The sequence below is a fragment of the Balaenoptera borealis genome (assembly GCF_965194805.1).
Source record: "Balaenoptera borealis genome assembly, chromosome: 18".
Classification (NCBI taxonomy): Eukaryota; Metazoa; Chordata; class Mammalia; order Artiodactyla; family Balaenopteridae; genus Balaenoptera; species Balaenoptera borealis.
Window position 1 is genome coordinate 22,244,259 of NC_138877.1, and position 27,442 is coordinate 22,271,700.

At 41.4% G+C, this 27,442-nt stretch overlaps 1 protein-coding gene across 5 annotated transcripts in view; it reads right to left on the reverse strand.

Annotated features, from left to right (window-relative positions):
• Positions 1-4,414: 4,414 nt before the first annotated feature.
• Positions 4,415-27,442, reverse strand: part of LCP1 (lymphocyte cytosolic protein 1) — a 63,038-nt gene continuing 40,010 nt past the window's right edge. For all 5 annotated transcript variants that reach the window (XM_082365460.1, XM_082365458.1, XM_082365457.1 and 2 more), the window contains 7 exons: positions 24,172-24,367; positions 22,003-22,081; positions 21,307-21,421; positions 19,930-20,063; positions 12,443-12,566; positions 9,034-9,158; positions 4,415-6,274 (listed from right to left, as the gene is read on the reverse strand). In XM_082365460.1, the coding sequence (XP_082221586.1) occupies positions 6,142-6,274; positions 9,034-9,158; positions 12,443-12,566; positions 19,930-20,063; positions 21,307-21,421; positions 22,003-22,081; positions 24,172-24,367 (906 nt within the window). In that variant the 3' untranslated portion in view covers positions 4,415-6,141. The remainder of the gene's footprint in view (positions 6,275-9,033; positions 9,159-12,442; positions 12,567-19,929; positions 20,064-21,306; positions 21,422-22,002; positions 22,082-24,171; positions 24,368-27,442) is intronic.

Consider the following 27,442-nt stretch of genomic DNA (forward strand, 5'->3'; position numbering starts at 1 on the left):
TTTAAATCTCCAGCTGCCCTGGCCACACATCAGATCAATTATATCAAAACCTCAGAGGGCGGGGCATGGACACCAGCTTCTTGTAAATCTCCTGAGATGATTCCATTGTGCAGCCAGGGCTGAGAACAGCTGGGTTGGACTAGTGCTTCTCCAGGGGTGGCCTGTGAGTCCCAGAATCTCTGAGAGTATTTGTGGAAAATGCAGACTCCTGGACCCACCAGCCCTCTAAGCACTGAATCTCAAGGTGGGATCTGGAAAGTCTGTGTTTTGACAACTTCCCCAGGTGATTCTCAAGCACACTTGAGTCTGAGAATCAGCTCTAAACCTTTCTCTAGTCCATCTGTTTCTCATGATATGGCAATTTTCCCTTTCCTTCAGCCATACTAGTCTTTCAGTTCCTCAAAGATAACCATCTTCTTCCATCCTCTGGACCTTTGCATATTATAGCTGTTTATCTGGAAGGCACTTTGCTCTCTCTTTGCCTTTAGGAAATTGGCAAAGATAACACTGATGAAGCTATAGCCCTGGAAAGTCATTATAAGGTGCATGTTTTGGAGGAGAAAAGAGTAGGCACTGAGGGGCCACAATCCCCTCCCCCGGGACAGTTTGGTTTACTAAGTCAGCTAGCTGTCACTGGAAGTCATAGAGAGGTTGCTCCAGAGATGGTGGGAGAAAAGTCAGTAGGTTTGATGGAGGTATTGAAGGAACAAGAGAGAAGACTTAAGTGCTGTGGCACCCACTGGGTCGGATGCATGAAAGCAGCAGCCCTGGGCAGCAGGTAAGAGAAGGCAGTGCCAAGAGACACCTTAAGTTACCCAGCAGGACCAGGGACATGAAGCTTTTGGGGCCTGTGGCTGGTAGCGGGTGCCACAGGGAAGAGAGGGGCCATGGGGGAGAGGGACAGCAAAGGACAAGGCTGGGTGATGGAGGGCAGAGCCACTTTGGCTACCTCAAATGAACAATGATGATGGGGAAATGCTAGTGGAGGGTTTTTTCAATCTCTCAAGTCCAGTGTTACTGGGAAAGTGTAATCTAATTTAAAGTTGGTTCAAATGCAACTGACTATCAACTGCAGATCTTCTTTTAGGACAGTGTTTCTCAACCTTTAATGCGCACATGAATTAAGTGGTGATCTTATGAAACTGCAGATTCTGTTTCAGTAGGTCTGGGGTGAGGCTGAGATTCTGCATTTCTAAGCAGCTTCCAAGTGCCCCTGGTCTTAGCCCCAAACTTAGAGCAAGGAGGTTTGAACATTCTGACTCTTAACGGTGGGTCTGTGGTCTCTGGCCCAATCCAAAAATGCCTGCGGAATCATTAACTTTTATGTTGTATTGCACAGAGCTTTAGAATTAAATATTTGCATGCATTCTAATCCTCTAAAAATTACTGTTCCAAAAATTATACACGATAGCTCTTTATTAACCAAAACACTTATTGAAATGGAACTCCCCAATTTTGACATGCCAGATAATATAAAAATCCCTGCCATTTTGCCGACCTCTCTCCGAGTTGTTAAAGGTGAGATGGTGGGTACTGACTAGCTTACCCGTGCTTTTTTGTCTGACCTAAGGTGGGTTAAGTATATGTAGACTTTAGACATGAGAAAACATTTACACAATTTTCCTTTTCCTTTTTTTTTTTTTTTTTTTGGTCACCTACACACAGCCTCCGTTGGTAAACTCTGCCTTCTGGAAAATAGGGGGCGAGGACACCGTGGAAAGAGCAGTCCTTGGCAGCTGAGAGTTTAATTCCTGGAATTTTATTAGGAAACTGTCAAAGGAACTAGATTTCACAAGAGGATCAGTCAGCACTGCTGACTTGTGCTGAGCTTCAGCTCCGGTTACTGGCTCGTGAGGCCGGCAGAGACGTGCCATGTCAAGCTCACTAAGAGGGCACTGCCAGCATTTCATCCAAGCGCACTGGTACACTGGGGCGTTGTGGGGGACAGAGAGCAAAGTCGATGATATCTCAGCAGCTGCTGAATGACAACAGGTACAGTAACTACAGGGAAGGGGGCCCTAGGAGCCGCCCAGGGACACTGGGAGCACAGGGGAATGTCTCTCGTGCATTAAGCATCAGTCTGAGATGGGCTGCTGTAAGGTGGGCTGAGTTTCCATACTTTTTATAATCGAGACCACCGTTGTGCTCCACGGGACAGACTAGATTGTGTGTGTGCATTTAGGTGGATAAAATCACTAGATTGGCTGAGACTTGAAAAGCCCATCTAGTCCTATGCATTGTCTCAAGACAGGCTCTAATGGCATAATTTCCAAACAAACAGGAATCCATCCCTTTCTAAAAACTCTGCAGGTAGGTCTATTTCACAACTTTTCTCACAGTGACTTCTCTCTGGCATCTCCCACAGTCAGGAAACATTTGTTCATGTCTAACACAAATCGATTTTTCAGTTACCCAGCTCTCCTTAAAAATCGAGAAAGTGCTTGGCACTGCTGGAGACATCAACATGGTGAGGCATGATTCCTGCCCACTTCTCATTAGTCGGGGCTCAGATCTTCTGCAAAATGTTGCTGACCCTTCCTTCAGAATTCATCTTTCCCCTGAGCTCCCATACTTTATGGACAAATTTGTTATAGCATTTATCACATCCTGCTTTTGAGTACATTTTGCATGTGCCCATTATCTCCCCACTGGATTAACGTACTTTGGACATGAAATGGAGAAGATGGGAGGGGCTCAAGGGCCCATCCCAGCTCAGGGCTCTTTGTGAAATACTTCAAGGAAACTTCAGAGGAGGACTGATGTGTGCCTCTACAGTGTTTAATACCTTTGCTAGAGCAGAAACTTAAGTACCTGTTACATTAAAATGAACATTCTGAGCACAAGAAGTGGACATAATATTCATTGTGGCTTTATATGCTATAGCAAAGGATTGAAACAACCTAAATATCCATTTATAGGCCACTGGTTAAATACAGGTTGGCACATCCATTCAACAGAATACTGTGCACCTGCTGAAAAGATTGAGGCAGGTCTATATTCGGCAACGTGGAACAGTCTCCAAGGTTTGGTGTGAAGAAAATGGGATGCAGAATGAAGTGTATGGTATGCTAATATTTGCAATAAAAAGGTGTGTGTGTGTGTGTGTGTGTGTGTGTGTGTGTGTGTGTGTGTGTGTGTGTAACATGTGCGTAGACTATTTCTAGAAAGATACAAAAGAAATTGGTAACAGTGGTCACTGACGAGGGGAACTGAGGTTTTGGGACAGAGGTAGTGGTGGGTTGGTAAACCAGATCTCTGGGGATAAAAACACCTACTTGTAGAGTTTGATTATTTCTATGGTGTAAATATGCCCACCATGGCCAATTTCAAGATAACAATGGTTTAACATTGGAGCCAGGTGGAGCCAACATGAGCTGGCTTCAAAGCACATCACTAGACACGGGGGTGGGAAGGTGGCCTGCTTTCCACTGCAGACCCTTTGGTTACGATTTTACTTTCTGATGTCATACTTGGATGGGCTAAAATGTAACAGCAAACTTTTAAATTTAGAAAAATTATCGTGTTCAGATGGCTGTACTCCTTTAGCCTTCTCGTCTCCAAGAGTTTTAGTTTTCTTCCCTTGATAGTATTCTGCTTTCCTGTACCTGTTCAGTCTTTCTGGTCAGGACCTATCAGTGCAGTCTTATACACACAAAAACACACTTAATATTGGTAAGCTCTTGATATGTAGGGCAGGCCGCTACCTCCTGAGTGTAGAAGCTGTAGGAATGTCAGGCCAGGAAAGAGCCATCTCCAAAGAGCTGCTGCTGGTGAAGCCAGGACACACAGCTTAAGCACAAAAGCCCAGCTTCCCAGCAGCTGTGTGGGCGAGTGACACCTGTGCAGCGCAGAATGTGACCCTGCCAAACAGATGCTTTTCTGTCCCAGCAGCCCACCCGCGGGAGCCGGCTGCAGCAGAATTCCTCAGCGTACACCTCGCCTCCCACCCTGTGCCAGCCAAAGTGAGGCCCAGCCAGGCTAGAGAGGAGACCCCAGGCACTGCCAGCCCTAAAGATTCCTCCTCGAATCATTCTAGAAGCCGTTTCACACCAATTCCCAAGTCTGGCTTTTGTTCATCACTGGGTTCAATGTGTGTTTGAGAATTTGTGTCTTAAACCTTTCATTTTAGCCTCTTCTTCGTCCAACTCCCTTCAACTTACTCTTCAGCTTTCAGCTAAAATATTTCTCCTTAGATGGCTCTCTGTTGTAAGCCTGTCTCACCCTGCCCGCATCAATCACTCATCACAGCTGTCAGTGGAGTTGTTTATCATCAGTCTTTCCTGATCAGCTGAGCGCAATGCCTGCCTTATTTACAGGTGTTTTCCCAAAATCGTGCACAGTGCCTGGCACATTTCAGCCCTCGGTGCGTGTTGGCTGAATGAATGAATAAGTTAGAGTACACTCTTACGAAACCTTCAGAAGACGTCCAATACAGGGAACATTTTATTTGGAGAGAACTTGAGCATTACTTTCTCTTCATTGTCCTTTAAGGCAGTAACATTCTTCCTGGAGGCAGATGGGGGAGAATTGTCTGAGGCTACATGAAGTGCAGATTAAGACAAAGCCAGTCACTTCGCATTCAGATGCAGCAGAAACACAGGTTATGGGCCGGGAGAAGCCAACATGTCGGCTTCCTGAGCCCAATGTCGTGGAGCAGATCTGGGGCGATGCATTTCAATTGCTTTGAAAAATGGCTAAGTTCCACTACATACCACCCCTAAAGAAGATACCTCATTGATGAGCCCTTCCAGCACGATAGAGGGGGTCTAGTGTTGGTGCCCGGTGCTCGGTTGCTATTTAGCCTTTGGTAAGTTTGCAAGGAAATTGCATAGTCTATTAGAACTGCTCAAATTCACACTGTTCCTCTGGTTTTATTTTGGAATTCTTTTAACTATCCAGTCACTAGCTCTTCGCAAAGCAATGCAGCCAGTTATTACCCAGCTTGACACCTGGCTAGGTATGTGTGTATGTGAGTGTGTGTGTGTGTGTGTGTGTGTGAGTGTCTGTGTGTGTGTTGGGGTACGGGGGTGAGGTGGGGGTCACTGGACATTGGCACATATGGCCCCTGGGAGCTTGAGGGTACCAAAAAAGTAAACATCGGTGCTATGGCTTGGCAGCAATCACGTGCACTATGATCTAAGAGCAAATGAAATCAGAGCAAGATGGTTCCCAGTCACCAGATATTCAGCCATACCACAATAACTAGACCTAACACACAGAGCTAAACACATGGGGAGGCAGCACCCAAGAACAGATGCTTTGTTATGGCTCTGCACTGCCCCCTAGTGTCTTGCTGCTCAATGACACCCTCCTTGGATAGAACCTTCCACCAAGAGTTAAGTAAGAATCTATTTGAAGGCACAGTATTCAAGATGTTAGATCTGGTCAGAGCCCAAATCGTAGGGTTAAAAACAGAGGGCTTCCTATTGGCTGAAAAAATAAAATCTGATGACATTTGGGACCCTAGTTCTGAGAAAAGGCTCTGATGATGAGTCTTAGGTCTTCAGGTTACCAGAGACTCTTGGAGATCCCAACAGCCTGACTGATTTGACAGATGATCCAAATGGCCCCAAGAGGAGGACGGCCGGCAGAGGTCGTCCACAGAGAAGGCAGAGTTCTGAGAGAGTGGAGAGCCAAGTCACAGGGAGACAGGGTGCAGAAGGGCTACACGAAGGAGGCTCGTAACAGACCAAACGCTGGCCTCCAGAAGCCGGTTTTAGGGCTGATTTGATGATTCTCCCCTCCCGGTTCTCACCCTAAACAAGAAAGCAGCCGATTTAAGCTGGTTTGAAAGATTATGTTAAAATTAACAACACTACAGCTTCTATACTTGACTATAGTGGCAAAAGCAGAAAGGGTGCCTGGAAAATAAGTTCTTTTTGTCTCTAGATTTTCAAAGCAATCAATTCAATAATAAAAAAAAATTTGTAAGAGACTGGGTCTTTTGCAAAGAATAAAGCACTTTTTGTTAAATACACGAAGGCTACTTGGCTGAACAGATACACATTTTGTCTGGAACCTAGTAGAATGTCACCAAGTTGAAAACGTTGGAATGGTTTGACTTGTCCCCGTGTTTCCTGGGAGCACCCGGTGCTGAGCAGTCAGAAACGCGTGTGCGCCTCCAGTCCCGCCCGCTGGGCCTTACACCCTCTTCATTCCTTTCCCCATGAGGCAAGCAAACACTGTCATGACCATCTTGGGGTTCACTTCAACCAAGTCTTCTGGAAGGGCATATACTCTTGCTCCAATTTTTCGGGCCATAGAGATGGCATACCTAAAAGAGAAAAGAGGAAGAATGAGGGGAGCCTAAGCAAGTAAGAAGGGGACCCCTGAGGATCATAGTTATGGTCTATAGTTATGGTCTATTCTATATAATCTATACTATATACTCTCTACTCGGCACTATAAACTATCTACTATACAGAGCTCATTCCTGGTATGGCTGGAGCCAATCACTGGGTTCCTCCCGAGATTTGAGGGCAAATGCTGGCCTGACAAAGCTCCTGACTCTGTCAAACTTGCTGTCCAGCCTCGTGATAATTACCAAATTTATTATTTGTCCTTAGAGAGCTTCCTAGCTAGCACCACTTTTGGTGCCTACAGCATGCTTATTCGCTTGGGCTGTACAGTGGCAGAAAAAGTCATAGAACTGAACAAGAATGTGTGCTAGGGAAAGTCTGCAGACACCATTTCAACTACAGAAACATTTTTATAAGGCAGAAAAAAGGGGAAATGCATCTGTAATACCTCGACCTTACCTATCAAGTCCTTCCTTCCTTGTTCCATTCTAATTCTCGCCTCCATGTATGTGTATTTATTTATGACACTATAATAGTAGAATAACCAGAGTTTTATATTACACGTTTTTCACATAAGATTACCATAGCTGTAGCAGAATATGTCTGCTCTGTTTATAGTTATATGAAGATAATTTTTATTAGTTGTAGTCTATTTTCAAATGAGCCCACCCTATTACCTGGCAGTTCTTTTCTTCTCCTCATTCATTATCTAGTAACTTCTTGCAGTGGCTACTCCAGAGATTCTCCATTCCACCCAAAGCCCCATTACTCCCTTTGCGCTCCTGAAATAACTTTACTCTTACTTTATTGATCAAACTAATTTAAGAGCATCGGGCCAGAGCATCCCCATTCTTTCTCTTTGTCCATCTCTCAATCACTTCCTCTATATTAACTATTAATGAAATAAAATTAATTTTTCCATTATAAAATAGAGGAAAAATTATTAAAAAGTTAGAATATAGAGCTTCAAAAACCAAACCAACCATGCACAATCCTGCCACCATAGCCACCTTTAGGATTCCATATAATTCTTTTTACCCATTTTTCTAAGTAATTTTGTATCTTGCCCTTACAGGACAGTGCTTAGGAGCCTGGGCTCTGAAGTCAGACTTTGAATTTCAGTTGAACCACTTGATAATTGTAAAACCCTGGGCGAGTTCCTTAAACTTAATCACATCCCTCTTGAACATCTCTAGGTTCAAGGCCTTTTTTTTTTTTTTAATTTCTGGGTCTTCATCCATGTTCTTCCCTCTGCTGGAATATTCTTCTTAGCTTTTTCACCCGTCCAGCTCCTTCTTACTTGTCCTTTCAACCCGTCCCAGCTTAGATGTTATTTGGTAGAGCTTCAGTTCCCTTCCTGCCCCCTCCACAGCACCCTGGGATCCTCCTTCCATACCATCCCTCACACTCTACTGTAACTGCTGTTGAATTAATTCTCTTCTCTCCATTAGATTGTGCTAAACATCAGCATACCAGGAACACGTGTCCCCACTTTCCCAAACTGGGCACAGAGAGAAGGGTGCTGCTGGGATTGGATACACATCAGGGCTGCTGGGTACTAGTCATTCGTTAACCCTGGACTTGTGTTATGGGTTGAATACTGCCCCCCCCCCAAAACGTATGCAGAAGCCCTAACCCCTGGTACCTCAGATGGTGATGTTATTTGGAAAAAGTGTTACTTAAGGTATAGTTAGTTACGATGAGGTCATGCTGGGGTAGGTTGGAGCCCTAATTCAGTATGATTGATGTCCTTATAAGAGAGGGAGAAGAGACACAGACATACACACACACGGAGAAGACAGCTACGTGAAGTCACAGAAACACAGGGAAGGCCATGTGAAGACAGGGATGGAGACTGGAGTGGTGCATCTATAAGCCCAAGGATGAGGGAGGTGTGGGACAGATTCTCCATCAAAGCCCTCAGGAGGAACCAACCCTGCCGACACCTTGATCTTGGACTTCTAGCCTCCACAACAGTGAGAGAAGAAATTTCTGTTGTTTGAAGTCACCTTGTTTGTGGTATTTTGTTATGACAGACCTAGGAACTAATACAGCCTGCTCTGAGAAAGGCACCTCTCTAGGGTAGAAAGTCATCCCTCTAGGAAGGCAAGCTTTCCATAAAGACCAGATAGCAAATATTTCAGACTCTGTGGGCTTTGTCACAACTATTCAACTCTGCTATTGTATCAGGGAAAGAGCTATAGAAACTATGTAAATAAAACCTGATTTATAAAAGCTGACAACAGACCAAATTTGGGTTCTGCTGACCCTCATTCTACAAGTAAAGCAAATGGCAGTTGATCTCAAGCTGGTGAAGACTCTGGTCTTGAACCCCACCCCTGCCCATGCATATCCACAGATATTCACAAATAGAATGTTTATATTTGCACGCACCGTGTACAAACTCTATTCAGGAAGCCTCCCACAGATTATGATTAGGAAATTGGTTTTATGAAATTACAGGCTTGCTTATCAATCAGAAGTCAACTGTTTTCAATTTCAATTGTTTCAATTGTTATCAATCGTTTTTGTCTTGCTCCCTCTAACACCTGGAGCCTTAAACTGCTATTGCCCAGTATTGAAAATAATGAAGATGGGACACAGTAAGTCATGAGAAGAAAAAGCATCAACAGTGAACCTAAAAGCGTTTGCACGAAAGCACAGGCACTAGAGTTCACAGCTGCCCAGATGCCGGCTCATCCTTTCCTCCCCGACCTCAGGTTTATTTACGTACTTTGCATTGTTGAGTTTCTCTTCATCGTTCAGGTTTTCTGTCTTCAGGAGGTCATAGTTAATGGAACCTGGTTGAATGGCATCAATGAGATCCAGGACGGGCAGACTTGTACTAATCTTTGGGTCCTGCAGAGAGAGAAAGCATGGGCTTTAACAATATGCTCCCAAGTTACTTCTATTTGGCTCAAGGAAAGTGAGTAGTTCTTTCCTCTTCAATACGAATATATACATCCCGGTGTGGGAAATGCCACAGTGTCGCACATGGTGTTTCAAACCAGTGGTCATTTCTGTAGGGGCATCACTAGTAGCTTCCTGGTGGTTCACTAAGTGGAGGAAATCCATTGTCTGCCAACAGGCAGGGAGTCATTCCCCAATAGTGAATGGAAGGAAGTTAGAGCAACTAGAGAAAAGCAGAGAGGTTGATATATAGTATGTTTCATTCAAGTACTGGTTATTAGTAGAGGAAGGGATGATTTGAAAAAGAAACCATCAGAAAAGAGAGACTAAGACATTAAGAGGAGCCCTGCCTCATTTTCAGGGGACATCCCAGAGGTGACAGGCAGGGAGAGTGATGCGGGCTCAGTTGGACGGGATTCAGTGAATGCTCCTCTCCTGGGGACCTTAGGGAAAGAAAAGGGTCCACAGGTCCAGGTAGACAGTGACAGCAATTATGTGATCAAATGCAATGACTGCAACTAATATCCACTGGCGTCTCACAATTTGCTCAGCACTTTTTATAGGTTATCTCACTTATTGCCACAAGCCTTGGATGGAGGCATCTAATCTTAATTTACAACGAGCAAAGGGAGTTTCTGAGGTTAAGTGGCTTGCTAATAAGTGGTGGGGCTGGGATCTGAACCCAGGTATTCTGACTTAAAATCTTGGGCTCTTTCTTTGGCGTCTGTAAACAATTTGATGGACACACGCAAAGCTGTGAATGCTTTTTTTTTTTTAAAGGTTCTACCTGATTTTTTTTAAAAAGGAACATTATTTATTTATTTGTTGGCTGCGTTGGGTCTTCATTGCTGAGCGTGGGCTTTCTCTAGTTGCGGCAAGCGGGGGCTGCTCTTCGCTGTGGTGCACAGGCTTCTCATTGTGGTGGCTTCTCTTGTTGCGGAGCACAGGCTCTAGGCGCGCAGGCTCAGTAGTTGTGGCTCACGGGCTCAGTAGTTGTGGCTCACGGGCTCTAGAGCGCAGGCTCAGTAGCTGTGGTGCACGGGCTTAGTTACTCCGCGGCATGTGGGATCTTCCCAGACCAGGGATCGAACTTGTGTCCCCTGTGTTGGCAGGCAGATTCTTAACCAGTGCGCCACCAGGGAACTCCCTGTGAATGCTTTTAAGGTGTAAATGCACAAAACTCTGCACCTGTGAGTACAGACATGCCGAGGCAACTGTGTGTCACCATCTGAGCATAGTCAAGTCCAAACACCTCATACCTTGCGGGTCCAAATCAGAATCAATTCTAACCAAGAAACAAGACACAGGACCCCCGTAAGATGCTAGGTCTCCAGCACTGGCCCTCTGTAGAGGTAGAATACTATTTTAAAAAATAGAATGGGTCCATTTTTATTTACTTCTGGGTTATGTAAGAACTACCACAAAATTAAGATCAATATACATATAATCGTAATCTAATTTCCACCATTAGCCTGAGCTTCTATCTCCATAGAATTTTTTGGTAAAGAAGCACAATGGAAGCAAAATGGAGAGATTTGAGTTTCACCTTCTTTCCTACTTTCTTCCCACAGTCTTGGTGGGCTGACAGGCAGCGAGATGGCCAGCAGCTGGCAGCGTTCATAGGTGAGGAGGGTCCAGGACTGTTTCTGCAATGGTTAATCGGGGTGCGCTGTGCTCAATTTTCGAAGGATTTCACTTAAAAGCAGTGTGGGGCTAATTTGACATTTTCCTTTTGTGGTCCTTTTGACCTAATCAATTCTGCAATGACTCAGTGAGAAGACAGGAGAAAATTAGCCCAGAGCATCACAAGGAGCAAAAAATTGCCAAACATTCCCAAAAGTGAATCCCCACAGGATCACCCCAGAAGCTGCTGGGCAATGAAATGGGATGCATTTCTGTAAAGTGGCAGCTGTTTTACAGAGAGACGCACGCCCAGGGCTCTTCACTTCATAGCCATGGTCATCAAGTGACCTATAGATACTCTCCGCTCTATAACCTCACCTCGCAGGTGAAAGGTGCTTTCCCCTCCCTGATGGACACCACCTGCAATTACTAGCTGTAACCTCAGGAGTTAAATGAGCCCCCAGTTTCCTCACTATAAAATCAGGAAAATGGTGGGACTTCCCTGGTGCTTCAGTGGTTAAGACTCCACGCTTCCACCGCAGGGGCCGCGGGTGGGATCACAGGTCAGGGAACTAAGATCCCGCATGCTGCCCGAAGCAGCCAAAAAAAGAAAAAAATCGGGAAAATGGTAAAGCTGTCTTCATGATGTCTGTGAAGAGGAAATGACGAGCCCCCTGTTACAAACAAGGAGCCCCTAGTGCTCAGACCGCGCTCCATCCTCGAGCACCCCTGTACTGTACTGTTCGCCACCGCCTTCCCAAATCTCCTCCTGGAAGGACTTGCTCACGTCTGTCACCAGCCTCCACTTCGACCTCCAGACCAAACGGATGGTAAGCAGAGGGGGGACAGAGCTGGCCGTTTCCTGTGCTGAGCTCACAGCGACTGGGCACTCCTGGTAGAGACCAGCCTAGAGATATACCTTCTGCCCCTTCTGGGAGGGGAGAGATTTTCATTTTTTCCTTGATTTTGAAGCAGAGGATTGATAGCATGACGAACTGCCTCACCCGCCCTGTTAATATAACTCTGAAGGGGTCCCTCCCCGCCATCTTGACCTTTAAGCCAGGAAAATGTAGTTAAGATATGACGCAGACATTATACTGTCGATCAAGTGCACAGGGCCCTTGAGGAAGGATCCAGCTAATGTATAAAACATGAGTGAAGAAATGTAATAAAATATCATGCTGTTATTAATAAAAATGGGATTTGGATACAAGTAAACAACTGCTTTTTTTTCAAAAAAAAAGAAACATCCCATGGGAGATCTTTTAGCATTTTACATTTCACCCTCATTATGTTAACAATCTGAACCATGGAGCTATGCACATTTAAAAAACATTATATTTTACGTTACTTTGGAAGAAAAACGTCTAAAATCCCGTGTAAAAAACGATTGGTTTTTTAAAATTAATTATTACGGGAGAAAACGACAAGAAATTTGTCAATGAAATGGCCTATGAACGCCAAAACAATAATGGGTCATTCAAGCAAAATCAAAACGGGAGGGGGAGCCTCAAAGACCTCACACTGAAGGTCACTCTTGAAAACAGAGTGGAAGCAATAAAGATAAGCATAAAGGTCAGGTGGCCGCGAGCAGGAGACAAGCATGTTACCTTGAAACTAGAGATGGATGAACTTTTCTCCGCTTCCTTCAATGTTTCATTCACCCAGTTGACAATAGTGTCATCGTTGACCTTCTGCCCACCTCCAAGTTCTTCAAGAATATTCAGTGTGTACCTGAACAAAATCAAGAATGATTTCTGGAGAAAAGTTGCTAAAGAATTCACTATTGTATAGCACAGGGAACTGTATTCAATACTCTGTAATGACCTATATGGGAAGATAATCTAAAAAAGAGTGGATATATATATGTGTATAAGTGATTCACTTTGCTGTACAGCAGAAAGTAACACAACATTTTAAATCAACTATACTCCAATAAAGATTTTTAAAAAAAGAATTCACTATTCACAGAGAGTCGCCAGCATAGAAAAGTTTTTTTTTTTCCTATCACAGAAGATGGACTGAACACCATTACATCTGAGGAAAAAAGAATATGTAATGACATTAGTTCCTTTTAGAATAACAAAATAGAACTTTATACTTAGAGTGAGTTGCAGAGCAAATACCACGGTCATTGTACAGAGAGAAAGCAGAAGAGAAGCAGGGAAAGGAAAATGAAATAAAGGATTTGAACCAGTGACACTTTTCTTAAAGGAACTATGAAAATCAAGGAACAATTCAATGTCAGAAAAGCCCAAGCACATATATCCGGAAAAAACTATAACTCAAAAAGCTACATGCACCCCAATGTTCATAGCAGCACTGTTCACATTAGCCAAGACGTGGAAACAACCTAAATGTCCATCGACAGATGAATGGATAAAGATATGGCATATATACAATGGAATATTACTCAGCCATAAAAAGAATGAAATAATGCCATTTGCAGCAACATGGATGGACTTAGAGATTATCATACTAAGTGAAGTAAGTCAGACAGAGAAAGACAAATATCATATGATATCACTTATGTGTGGAATCTAAAATATGACACAAATGAACGTATCTATGAAACAGAAACAGACTCTCAGACATAGAGAACAGACTTGTGGTTGCCAAGGGGGAAGAGGGTGGCCAAGGGATGGATTGGGAGTTTGGGGTTAGGAGATGCAAACTATTATATATAGAATGGATAAACAACAAGGTCCGACTGTATAGCACAGGGAACTATATTCAATATCCTGTGATAAACCATAATGGAAAAGAATATGAAAAAGAATGTATATATATATATATATATATATATATATATATATATATATATATATATGTAGCTGAATCACTTTGCTGTACAGCAGAAACTAACACAACATTGTAAATCAGCTATAGTTCAAAGCCCAGGCAGCCAACATAATAAAGAAAAAATATAAAAGAGTTTCCTCTGTGTATCACAGAAGTAGAAATATGGGGAATACACATTAATCTCTAGTTAATCTCTAGTTTGAGGGTAAGAATTGCCTTAGATACATACTGTTATGAGAAGTGGGTTTTGCAGGGGAAACATTAAGAAGATGCTTCAAGCTCTTAAAATTCCATGGAGCAGAGAAGACTCACCACTCCCCAAGCTAATCTCTCTCAAAGGGTAAACGCAGGGAGAGAGCCAAGCAGTAGAGCAGGTGGGCAGGTCTGCTGGCCTCACGGTTCAGTCTTGTAAGGCGGGGAGAGTCAAATTACCCACGAAAGACTAGAATTTCAGTGTGTGTTGTCCAAAATGAAACTCAAGTATCCTGCCATTGAGTCCTGTCTGGAGGGCCTCCCTAAATGAGGTCACCCTCCACTTGGGTGCCCAGGGTTTTGCTCATTACATAATACATCGGGTATCTTCCTCCAGTTACTACTTCTGTGCTAAACACAGTTCTTCCACAATCTCCCACATGGTTTCCAAGTGCAATCTCGGAAACAGGAGCAATGCCCTGCTTCCTTCAGGTGAAAGCGCTTTCCTATCATTGGCGATGGGGAGGAAATGTGTTTCTGCAACTTTTCTTTATCAAAACAATAAAATCACGTGGACCAATCTGGCATCCAAGTCCTCTCAATGACACCTCCCCAGACTCCCTCACATCAGCTGGTTCCTCTTCATTCTGCCTTTTCTAAACTACTGTTCCGGTCATGTCATTTAAAGTGACTCTCCGAGGCCCAAAGAACACAGATCAAATTCCTTAGAATGGCACACGAGTCCTTTCACAATTTGACCTGAGTGTCCCTTTTCAGCGCCTCTCTCATTTCCTCCTTCCCCTCCTTCTTCAAGGCTTTATGGTCACACACACTCATGTTCTTCCCGCTGCACAGAACCATCGGCAGCTCGCCGACCGCACCATGCGTCCTCCTGCTTCCATGACTCAGATGCGCGCTCTGCCTTGGATGGCCTTCCTCTCTAGTGAATTTCTAATCCTGAGAACAAGTCCCAGTTCAAGCATCATTTTTCTGACCCATGCTGTATATTAATCATTATTGCTACACTTGCTTCCAACCTGTTTCCCAGAGCTTTGGATGGAGTTAATATGCATGTCTCTCTGCCTACCTCGTGCCCTTGGACAGAGTCCATAGACCATATTCATCTCAGTGCTTTCAGGGGTTAGCAGAGTGCCCAGTACATACTGGGCATCTAGCAAATGAAAGAGTAGAGTAGTAGATGAAACGAACAGAATGACTTTCTCCCAGGAAAAGCAAGGAGAAAGTCAAATTGAGAAATGCTTAGTCTGGGCCCAGAGATGGGACCAAAATGCTAAGGAGTAACGAGTACAAATGTGATAAGTTCCAGTTAGATTTTCAAAATATTACTAGTTTGGAAAAAGGCCTGAGGTTTGATCATATCATTTATGTCATAACCGGCTTGTTTCCTAACAGCATGTGCATGAAGTTACCAGCATTTACTATACCACGTAAGAATTTCTGCCTAGTCCACTCATTAAGAGATGGTGGGTTAGTGTTTGTTTCATCAGGTCACGTCCATAAATAACCTGAGAAACAGACTAGGTTTAATCTTCCAGCAGCCTCACTCATCTCAGGACCGAACTCTCACTTCCCTTTGCCAGGAGGCCCAGCCTGCTTTGTTGACTCTCTCCAGTGGACAGGAGCGGTGCCTTCAAGCCACTCCTTGAGTGAGGGAAGAAAATGGTGCAGAGGAGAAGCTCACCTTTATACAAAAGTCTATTCATGCAAATACAAAAGGCCACAAAGGGACAGGGAAACTTAGACGCAGAATATCCTGGAGGCAGCTGACTGCATTCAGGGGTCTGAGAAGAGACCCTTGTGGTGGCACACCGTGCTAGTGAGCACACAGTTGTCCTGCCACCTCAAGGGAGATGTGGAGGTTTAAACGGAATCAGACACCTGCTTGTAAGGACATCAGGAAAACAAAGGGAAGAAAGGCACAAATTTAGGTTGGAGACTCCAGTCTAGAAAGTCCATGAAGCACTGAATGTAGATTCAAAATTGAAAACAAAAATCAATTTGGCTTGTGTCTTCCTAGGATTTTCCTTGTGAGATAATCACTCCTTATCATGAAACATGTTTTGGGGGAACTGTGCTATTATTAAATGGAACCCTCCAGACAAGATCCCAGTATCCCTGGTGTTTGCACACCATGCGGTGCTGAGAAGCCCTCTGTCAAAATGAAATGGCCACGTGAGCTCCAGCTTAAGCCAGGGCCTCATCCAACCGCAGACGATGGATGGGGTGTGGGGCTGGAGGGGCTGTGATTATGACTTGTGTGCTTTCCTGCCATCAAACACTTGTGTTATTTATTTAACATGTGACCCAGAGGGACATACCTCAGTGTTTTGTTTTGCAAGGACCTATCCCCAATTCCACAGCCTGTTTGATCTGGGGAGAAGTCCCTCCTTTGCCTGCCTCACACTCTTGATTCATCTGTTGGGGTCTCACTATTGTGGCTGTCTGCCGGCGGCCTACTTGTCTCAGGCTTTTGTCTCCAAACTTAGACACGTGCAATTTGCCAGCTTTCCAGTCTGAGAACGATTTCCAGGCTACTGAAGGGGAAAGGGAGGTTTAAGCTTTCATTTGTTTTTAGAGGGAAAAATGGCATGCCATTTATTGTCCAGATAAACGACCAAATTAGCACATCTGTGAAATCCAATGAAATAAAGTCCAGCTAGAACTGGCTCTAAATTTATTAGATCTGTTCATGTGTGGCACACAGAGAAAAAAAAAATACCCTGCTGGTGGCATTTACATAATTATCAGTCATTTCATCGCCTTTCACAGTAATGTATTTCTCTGTCCATTTTCTTATAGGCACAATTCTTATATAGTAAAGACTCATAAGAAATATGACTTATTTACCAGGTAGAGACACAGCAGCAAACTAGCCCTTATCATATGTATACTAGCCTTAAACTATGATGTTGGGTCACATTTTTATAAAACTTCCAGAACGAAGATCATATTACAAGGTGATTTTCAGATATTATGAAATTCAAAATAGAATAGAGTTGGCCTGAGTTTTCTTTTTAAGTCACTAAAATAGAAAATATCAAAGATAATTTCATCTTCAAACCCATGAGTCAATTTAACAGTTGCAACTAAAAAGAATTTTGCTTTGGTTTTTAAAGCAATCAGTACCAAAAGCCAGTCTGTTAAGAATTAAAAACACAGGTGAAAGAAAATAGAGAGTAGTTCAGAAATCGTTTCTGAAAATACACCAGTGAGAACGGCCCTTAGGAACTTTCAGTGATGTTCTAGATACATGCAGTAAAATAGAGGCTAAAGTTTCTTTAGCTCTGGAGTTTTCTGTGCCAGAGAAGCCTTATGACATCTGCCTTCAATCATTAAAGAGATCCCAGTTGAGAAAGGAGTAACGGAGCATCATACTTGATAAAGCAAATGTGAATCAGGTAGTTAAATTGATTATGATCATTTCTGATCACCCTACATCACCTGGAGACACTGACATGATTACTCCAAGGACCATTATATATATTAGGATCTGCAGACAGTGGCCTGGGAATAAAGCGGCAGTGCTTAGGGACAAACCCTTGTCTCTGCCATTACCTTGTTAGACATAATGTAATGTGACATATGGTTTCTTGGGCTTCCTTCCAGGTAGAAAAATGAATTAAGTCATACTAACATAGGTTCTAATTAAGGAACGGAAGACTTCTGCCTGGTCAGAGCTATCAGTAAAGGGGGAAAGAGCAAAGCATGTAAAAGTAAACCAGATCATGATTACAGATTTGCTGTCTAGAATTCTTCCCAGACTCATGCTTTTGTACCAAAAATTGTTTACTTTTCACACCATTTATTTTCTATTTGTATCTTATATTCTACTATTGCTTAAATAATATGGCCACATAGCTCTCACATTAATCAATTTTATGTTTGACTCTAAAAGGTATCTAAAGTTCTCTGTTAAGGAAGTAGCAGGAAATTCTGCTTTTGGTCATGATGGAATAACAGGGATCAGTTTACCTTTCTGCCTTAAACACATAAAAGACAATGAAAAAATATGAAACGATGTTGTTCAGACATTGGACGACAGGAAGCACAAAACAGTGGTCCCTGAGAGAAGGAAAACAAATGTGGTAAACCCTGAGATTGTCCCAGATTATTGCATGGAGAGTTTCCAGGCTGCAGTGCAGGGAGAGAGAACTCAAACAGAGCATGACAGTGACCCTGAGCCAAGCGGACAGGGTTGAGAACTCAAGGAAGCCAGGGTGCTAGAATGTGTGGGGCAGAATAGCAGAGAGAAGAGAGCTGCCTGGAGAGGACAGTCATCTAGAAAGAAAGCTCCAGAGATCTTCAGAGGGTTTGCCTCAAGTGTTCAGCTGAGTGCTACTTGGAGCATTCATGTGAGGAAATTACCAGAGGCTGGGAAAAGAACTTTCAGAAATGAATGCGCAGAACAATCCTTGGAGTTCACATAGGGCTGGCATAAATTTGGTTCCCACCAATCAGAGTGGAAAAATCTCATGATATATGGAGCATCAAGTAAAGTACTCAGAAGAGATTATCTCAGTATTGAGAGACAAAATTAGCTCGAGATTAATGAAGATTTTAAGTAAGCCCCCAAAGGATCAAATTGTGCTTAAGTAACTTAACTGCATCCCAGGACAAAATTCAAGAATATTTAAAGGAATACAGAAATATCTAGCACACAGCAAGGTAAAATTCACAGTGCCTCACATATTATGAAAAATCAGTAGGCATGCAAAGAAGCAGAAAAATATGACCCATAATGAAGATAAAAATCAGTTAATAGAAACAGACCCAGAAATAACAGTTATTATAATTATATTCTATATGTTCAAGAAGATTAAGGAAAGAAATAGAGGAGATGTCAAAAAGACCCAAATCAAATTTCTATACACGAAAACTATTATGTCTGAGATAAAAAAATTATACACCAAATGGAATTAATGGTAGACATTGTAGAAGAAGAGAGTGGTGAATTTAAGACAAGGCAATAGAAATTATCCCAAATGAAACAGAGAGAAGAAAAAATGAAATGTAAAGGAAAGAGATGATTTGAGCATCAGTGAATTTTGGGACAACTTCAAATGACCAAATAAATGTGTACCTGGAGTTCCCCAAAAACTAGAGAGTGGGTACAGGAGTCATATTTGAAGAAATAGAGGCCAAGATTTTTCCAAATTTGATGAAAACTGTAAGCCCACAGATTCTAGAAGCTCAACAAACCTCAAGCACAAGAAACACCAAAGTACATCATAACCAAATTACTTAAAATGAGTGATAAAGAGAAAATCTTAAAAGAAGCCAGAGGAAAAAAGACATATTACATACAGAGGAACAAAGACAGGAATGACAACAGATTTATCATTGGAAATGATGCAAGCTAGAAGACAGTGAACACATCTTCAAAATACTGAAAGAAAAAACTATCAACCTAGAATTCTACACTCAGATAAAATGCCTTTCAAAAATGAAAATATAATAAAGATTTTCTCAGACAGACAGAAGCTGAAATAATTCCTCGCCAACAGATGCGCACTGCTAGAAATATTTCAAGTAGAAGGCAAATGATATCAGATAGAAATCTGGATCTACACCATGGGAAGAAGAGCACCTGAAATGACAGATATGTAGGTAAATATAGCATATTTCCCCCCTTATTCTGAAAGTCCCTTTAAAAGATAAGTGACTGTATTTACACAAATCAGTTAAAAGTTAAAGGATGGAAAAAAAAAATGTGCCACACTAAACTAATCAAGAAGAAGCAGGAGTGGCTGTATTAATATCAGGAAAAATAGGTTTTAGAGAAAAGAATATTACCAGGCATAAACAGGGTCACTCCATAATGAAAAAGGGTGATTCATTAAGAGAACATAACAATCTAAAACACTGACGAACCTAATAACAGAGTTTCAAAGTACCTGAAACAAAACTGTCAGAACTGAACGGAAATAAAAAAAAAACAGGACTGCCCCACCAACATTCCTTTGGTTTTAAGTTTAGCTTAAAATATAGTTTTATTAAATTAAATCACATCCCTGAAATTTGCAAGTATTTTTCTAGATAAAGAATACATTCAATAAAATGCCATTCCCCTGAGTTACATTACCTTCTCATTAACTGCCAGACCAAGGCCAATGTCAGGGTGCGGTTTCCTTCATTGAGATCTTGTCCACCAATGCCAACCAGGGAAAATTTCGCTTGATTCTTCCCCAGTTCCACTGCATAATTACAATTCTCAAGCTGTTAATGAGCAGGAAGGGAAACAATCTAATGTCATCATCTCTATGATGATACATACCCGAGAAAATAAGATAATAAAGACACAAAATGAAATAATAAGGTAAGATTGATTGATCTCTCAAGTCTCGCCTGGCTCTGCAATTCTAGGATTCTAAGTTAGTCAAACAATTTTCTATCTTTTCTTAAATCGAACCCCTCACTCCCACCAAAAAAATATTCATAGTGTACTTTAAGTGCAAAACCAAAATGAATTATTATGATGAACATTTTCATGGCTATATCACACTACAGAACTAGAGAGCCATACTAAGTAACCTGTCTATAATATTCCTAAAATAGCTGAATTCATAGAGATTGACAGAGAGCATCTGAATTCTCCATCCTACACGCACACGGTGGACTGACATGTGGGACAGGTATTCCTGTGGCTATGACTCATGGATCATTGGGTCACAGGCACGAGAAATGGTGGGAAATGTTTGTGCCAACCCCGTGGCTGCTTTTACAAAACAATCTGTTCCCATTACGTTGACACTAGACATACTATTTGTACAAGTCAAACTGTTAGTACAAGGCTTCGATTCTTTAGAAAATTAGAATGATGATCTTGCTGGGGGAAAAGCAACCCTGCAGCTCTGCTTGCTCTAATTATCTTAATTAGAATTTTTACATCATAAAGTTTAAAGACATCCAACATGGAATTATAAATAAGTAATCAACTGAAATAATGAACTCACTTTAATAAAACCATTCAGGTTTCTGATTGCAGTACTCTAATTTAATCCATGGATAAACAGTTATCTAAGTTTGGCCTCCTGATAAAGTATTCACAAGGTACTCTTGCAGGCTTATGACTTCACCTGCCTACCAGAACATCAGAAGAGTCAGTGTTTGGGACTTTGCTGGTGGCGCAGTGGTTAAGAATCCGCCTGCCAATGCAGGGGACACGGGTTTGAGCCCTGGTCTGGGAAGATGCCACATGCCGCGGAGCAACTAAGCCCGTGCGCCACAACTACTGAGCCTGCGCTCTAGAGCCTGCGAGCCACAACTACTGAGCCCATGTACCACAACTACTGAAGCCCGTGCACCTAAAGTCCGAGCTCCGCAACAAGAGAAACCACTGCAATGAGAAGCCCGTGCAACACAATGAAGAGTAGCCCCTACTCGAAGCAACTAGAGAAAGCCTGCGCGCAGCAACAAAGACCCAACACAAGCAAAAAAAAAAAAAAGAGTCATTGTTTACCTTCTTCATATTGCCCCCCAGTTTGGGGTATGGTGGTTTGTTTACTCTGTTCCAATCAACAGGGACTTTAATCTTTTCATAGAGCTGGAAGATGACCAGGGCATCTGATAAGTCACTGAACAAAAACAAACACAAAAGAATTCTCAGATACTCAGCATTTATGAAGCTCCTGCAGCGGGCCAGGCAATTCCTTATATATTAGCTCAAGGAACATTCCCAGCAACTTGGCAACACTGGCATCAGTAGCTCCATCTTTAGAGGTGAAGAAACCTCGACTCAGAGAAAGGGAGGGAATTTACTGGAGGTCTCCCCCAGGTGTGACCACCTTTGCCCCTTCAGCAGAAACACGCAGCCTCCAGAAAAAGAAATACGGCTCTAACAAATGGCATAGGAGATACAACATGTTTAGGTGAACATTTACTGTTTGGCCTGCTTCTGAGCAGATCTTGCGTTTACAACAGGGATTCCATTTGTCCTTTTGCTGCTGGGTTATGATTTTTGTACTAAATACACAACAAGGTTGGTGTATGGAAGTGAGTTTCTTAACATCTGCTGCGCAGTGTGGCATTTCCCCCTTCTCACCGAGGTGCACACACTTTGTAAAGAGAATTGCACACCACAGTGGTATTTGAAATCTTGGGGATCTTTCCAGGTCTTGGTACCTCATATTAAGGAAGAGTCTCCCAATATTCTTACCTGTACAAATGATTGACTCGAGGGTTTACACCCAAGGAGTTCATCCAGTTCCTAAATGTCCGCTCTTCTCTTGTCTCACCTAAATGAATGAAGACCAGGTATCTTTCATGTATAAGACTAGTTATTTTTCATATCTAGAAAATATGCCTTTTTTTATGATCAAAGTTTAACTAAAGAGGCTGTAATAAACACTGGAAGTAGAAAAAAATAAAAACCCTAATGGATTTGGATGAGGGTTGCTATTCTGTGTTAATTTTTTTTTCCATTTCAATTCAATGAGTATCTCTAGAGCATCTATTAGTAGTGCCCAAGATCCTGTGTGGGGAAATTCTTCAGGGCTGTCCCTCAAAGGCTTACATTCTTTCTGGAAAAATAAGTATTTTAGGCATCAAAGAGGGATCATGCAAGCTAGAGGGCTAACATATGAGGTAGATATTTATATTTGAGTTGAGATAAAGGAGAGAATTTTATGGGCTAAATTTGGAGGGAGTGCAATTTGAGCTTTACCTTAGAGGGTTAGTAAAATCTGGATAGTCAAGAGGAAAGAGGAGAGGATTTGAGGGGATAAGTAAGGAGTGGAAGTAGGAGATTGTGTAAATATAAACATAAAGGGAGCGATAGGCAAGGTCTGTCCTAAAACCATTCAGAACTGATTTTTCAGGGATCTGTGTTGTATAGTCCACAGAGACAAGGCTGTTTAGTGGCTGGAACCAGAATCAGGGATCTTTGGACGCCAGGTAGCAGATTTTGGTTGATATATTAGACAATGACAGTCCTTATGGGTTCTTTTTTTTATTACCATAATAAATTCTTGAGCAAGGCAGAGATATAATGAAAGCAGCACTGTGATGTGCCTGGCAGCAGTGTGCAGAATTACTGAAAGGCAATATGCATTTAAATTAAACACACAGAGGGGATAGTGTTTGACCCCAGCACGTGGGCACATTCAAGTGCTTGATGGATGGAGGAATAGGCCCCTAAGACCTAGTGAAATAGTTGGTGTATGATTTAATGAGTCTGGAAGAGCCTAAAGGAAAAATAACAATCTAAAGCTCATTCTGTGGGAAGAATTATTAGTATTTGTTGATTCAAGAGATTTGGGGGTGAAGGAGAGGAAGATATCAAAGTGGAACCCAGAGTTTTGGTAACTGAAGAAAAAAAATGGTATGATTAATGGAAATGGAGAATTTCTAAAGGACAGTGGATGGGATGGGGGCAGGGGGTAGAGAGGCAATGGGGGAAGGGGAAATGATCAATTCTGTCTTGTATATGCTGAATTTCAAGCGATAGTGATGGACCCAAATCTGGATCATCTAGAGGCAGCTAGAAATGGGTGATTAGAGGGCTTGATATACATATTTGGTAGTCAACAGAATGCACAGACCCCTGACCACTGTTTATCAAATCATACAAATGCAGCAGTGTTGGAACACAGATTGATTTTGCACTTCCAGCTAGAGTAAAGCGTTGCAGAAAAGGATCAACCAATTCTTTAAATCTGGATTTTCTTTCTTTGGTGATATTCATTTATTATTACTTTTGTGTTGATGTTCTGTCTCAATATCGGGACAATTCATGATGAAAAAAAGAAAAACATCTCTGGCACTATCACCTATTAGAACTTGACTAAAGCTGTGTGATTTTTTGTCCAGTCTTAGGGCTTTAGCCCCCTAAATATAACGGTCATGGATTCTGCCTCAAAATATTATTTTGTGGCCCCCATTATCCAAATCAAAGAAGCAAAACAAAAATCTCAGTAAGCACCTCTTAACATAAGTTAAATATCATTTTTAAATGATGAGTGGCTGCAACTTCTTGCCCCTAGGAATTAACACTCAGTCCATTCAGTACATAAATTAGGTTTTTGGAACTCAGGATTTATTTCATCTGATAATTAAATGCATTGTCTTCCCTAAAACATTTAATTCTGATAACGGATGAAGCCTATGTATAATGGATGTGATATAATGGTATTTGATTATTCCTGTTTGTCTGTAATTGACTTGATTAATCTATTTGTTCTCTTTGTTATGTACCAGAGGATTGATGACCTGTTTGCAAATCTTCCATGTGAGGGGCTTAGGTTTGCTTAGGAGGTGATTTTGAATTGCCCTTGAATTAGAATTGTGACTGCTTTTCCGAACATTTAAGCAGCCAATTTCCAGTTACCTTCAAGAGCCCCCCAGTCGATGTCCTGGTTCTCTGGTTTTTGCAGGGCAGGGTATTTGTTAAAGAGGTTGGCAATAAAAGCCAAGTTCAACTTGGGGTTCCCTCGGACAACATCTGTAGCTGTGACAAACTGCCGGCAGCCCAGCCTCTCCGCCTGCTGCAACATGCATTCTGCCCTCTGGATGTCATCCTTCTCCTGCAATGAAAAAGGACGGACGTCTCAAGGCTGGGTCAAAGCCTCTCTAGGCACAAAGTAGACATGGATAACATGAAAAAGAGATGGAAATCTTACTGAAACCCTTAGTATTCAACCTCAGATAGACACTTAATAACAGCAAATTATCACTTGTATTTGCCTGAACCAAAATCAGAAAGTCACAAGTAAAAGGAATCTCAAAAGTTAAGTCATCAAGTCCTTCCATCTTTATACAGAACAGAACCATTTCAGATGAATAGCTGGTTGTCTTGCTTTTAAAGAGATTCAGTAGATTCTACAGTTTCATCATTTAAGTTCATCTTAATTATTTTCAACCATTAGGTTTCCTTTTTATTATCTTTTTGCATAGACCTCATGAAAAATGTTCATTTATTAAGTAATAAATTATATTCCTATTTTCAGTTCATCAAAGATATTTACATCTGCCAACAAGAACTTCTGATTAGTTTAACCGCCTTTCCCACACTGAGTTGGTGTACTTGCAGCTCAGACAAAATAAATTTAAGCTACACAGTGTCATTGATAAATATGTAATATCTATTTGGCTTTTGCAGACTTCAGATTGAGGATCACCCCCTTAATATATTAAAAGTCTATTCAAATAGTTCTAGAGAATCTCCAATCATTTGTAAACAGACTCTTATTAGAAGACTAAAGTTTTGTTGAAATATGGTCCATTGCCCTTTAATGCTCTTCAAAGTGTATGAAACCACAAATTTTCAGACAACTGGAACTTATTAAAACTAGAATTATCTCTTAATATGATGTTTTGCTAGATAACACTATACATTTCAGGAGCTCTACTTCTCATGCAGGAATGAGTTAACTTTAATATTAACTCATTGGCTTTAACTCTAATGATATGAAATGAGGCACAAGAATGGGTAAGGCAACTTCTCTACATCAATACTAAAGTGCTGGCAAAACTGAAGTTTTAATCGGACCCTTGTTGTACCCTTTGTTTTCTTTTTCTTTTTTCTTTTTTTATACTGTATGGTTCTATTTATTTTTTTGTCAAAATCTTTTATTTTCTTTCCAAAGTTGTTTTTCTAAATAAGATAAAAACATTCCATCAAGATTTTCTTTTGGATTGACCCACAGGATTTTTTTTCTGGAGGATTTCAACCATACTGATTTTCTAAGATTATTCTCTCTAAATCCTACCTGTGTCAGATAATGTGGCCAAACAACAGATGAGACAACTGTAAGAATAAATTTTTTTGTTTTTTTGGATGACCACAACAGAAGCAACAATGATTGCAATTACCAAACACGAAACACACTCCTATTATGTCATAATATTGACATTCAGTTCAGTAATCCTCCACTGTAACAGCTCCTTTACTTTGCAGTGAAAATTGATTTGTATAATTTTTGCCTCTGAGTCCTTGTGGGATTTTTTTTTTTTACTCAAACAGAAAGTCACAAAAATTATAATCATCTTCATCAGTTTACTCAGTCCCATGTAATTAATTTTTTTTTCATCTTGATCTTTTGTTAGCACTTTTATGAATTCATCAGTTTTCCATTAGAGTTCTGAAAATGCTTATTCATTCAGTTCAGCAGTATAGTCAGTTACCAGAAACCTGTACTTGTCAGAGTCTTTTCCATGAATTCCTTGAAGATGAAACCCTTTTATAGGAACATTTTTGCAAAAGCATCAGAGTACACCCAGAACTGTCTGTAAATGACAAAAGACTTAAAAATGACCACGGTTAAAGATTTGATGAAAGTTCATAATAATGCAATTGACAAGGAAATTTAGTTATTTCTGAGATATACATTTTAAAGTAATAACTAAAATTATGACTTATAACATTATACCAGAACATATAAGATTTTTAGAAATTTCATGTAATGTCTGAAACATTTATATTAACATATTTCCATACAAATAACCCAAAGAAAGTTTAGTATTAGTTGTTGTTGTTTTGTTTCTTTGTTTTTTTATACTGCAGGTTCTTATTAGTCATCAATTTTATACACATCAGTGTACACATGTCAATCCCAATCGCCCAATTCAGCACACCACCATCCCCACCCCACCGCGGTTTTCCCCCCTTGGTGTCCATACGTTTGGTCTCTACATCTGTGTCTCAACTTCTGCCCTGCAAACCGGTTCATCTGTACCATTTTTCTAGGTTCCACATACATGCGTTAATATATGATATTTGTTTTTCTCTTTCTGACTTACTTCATTCTGTATGACAGTCTCTAGATCCATCCACGTCTCAACAAATGACTCAATTTCGTTCCTTTTCATGGCCGAGTAATATTCCATTGTATATATGTACCACATCTTCTTTATCCATTCGTCTGTCGATGGGCATTTAGGTTGCTTCCATGACCTGGCTATTGTAAATAGTGCTGCAATGAACATTGGGGTGCATGTGTCTTTTTGAATTATGGTTTTCTCTGGGTATATGCCCAGTAGTGGGATTGCTGGGTCATATGGTAATTCTATTTTTAGTTTTTTAAGGAGCCTCCATACTGTTCTCCATAGTGGCTGTATCAATTTACATTCGCACCAACAGTGCAGGAGGGTTCCCTTTTCTCCACACCGTCTCCAGCATTTGTTGTTTGTAGATTTTCTGATGATGCCCATTCTAACTGGTGTGAGGTGATACCTCATTGTAGTTTTGATTTGCATTTCTCTAATCATTAGTGACGTTGAGCAGCTTTTCATGTGTTTCTTGGCCATCTGTATGTCTTCTTGGGAGAAATGTCTATTTAGGTCTTCTGCCCAATTTTGGATTGGGTTGTTTCTTTAATATTGAGCTGCATGAGCTGTTTATGTATTTTGGAGATTAATCCTTTGTCTGTTGATTCATTTGCAAATATTTTCTCCCATTCTGAGGGTTGTCTTTTCGTCTTGTTTATGGTTTCCTTTGCTGTGCAAAAGCTTTGAAGTTTCATTAGGTCCCATTTGTTTATTTTTATTTCCATTACTCTAGGAGGTGGATCAAAAAAGATCTTGCTGTGATTTATGTCAAAGAGTGTTCTTCCTATGTTTTCCTCTGAGAGTTTTATAGTGTCCGGTCTTACACTTAGGTC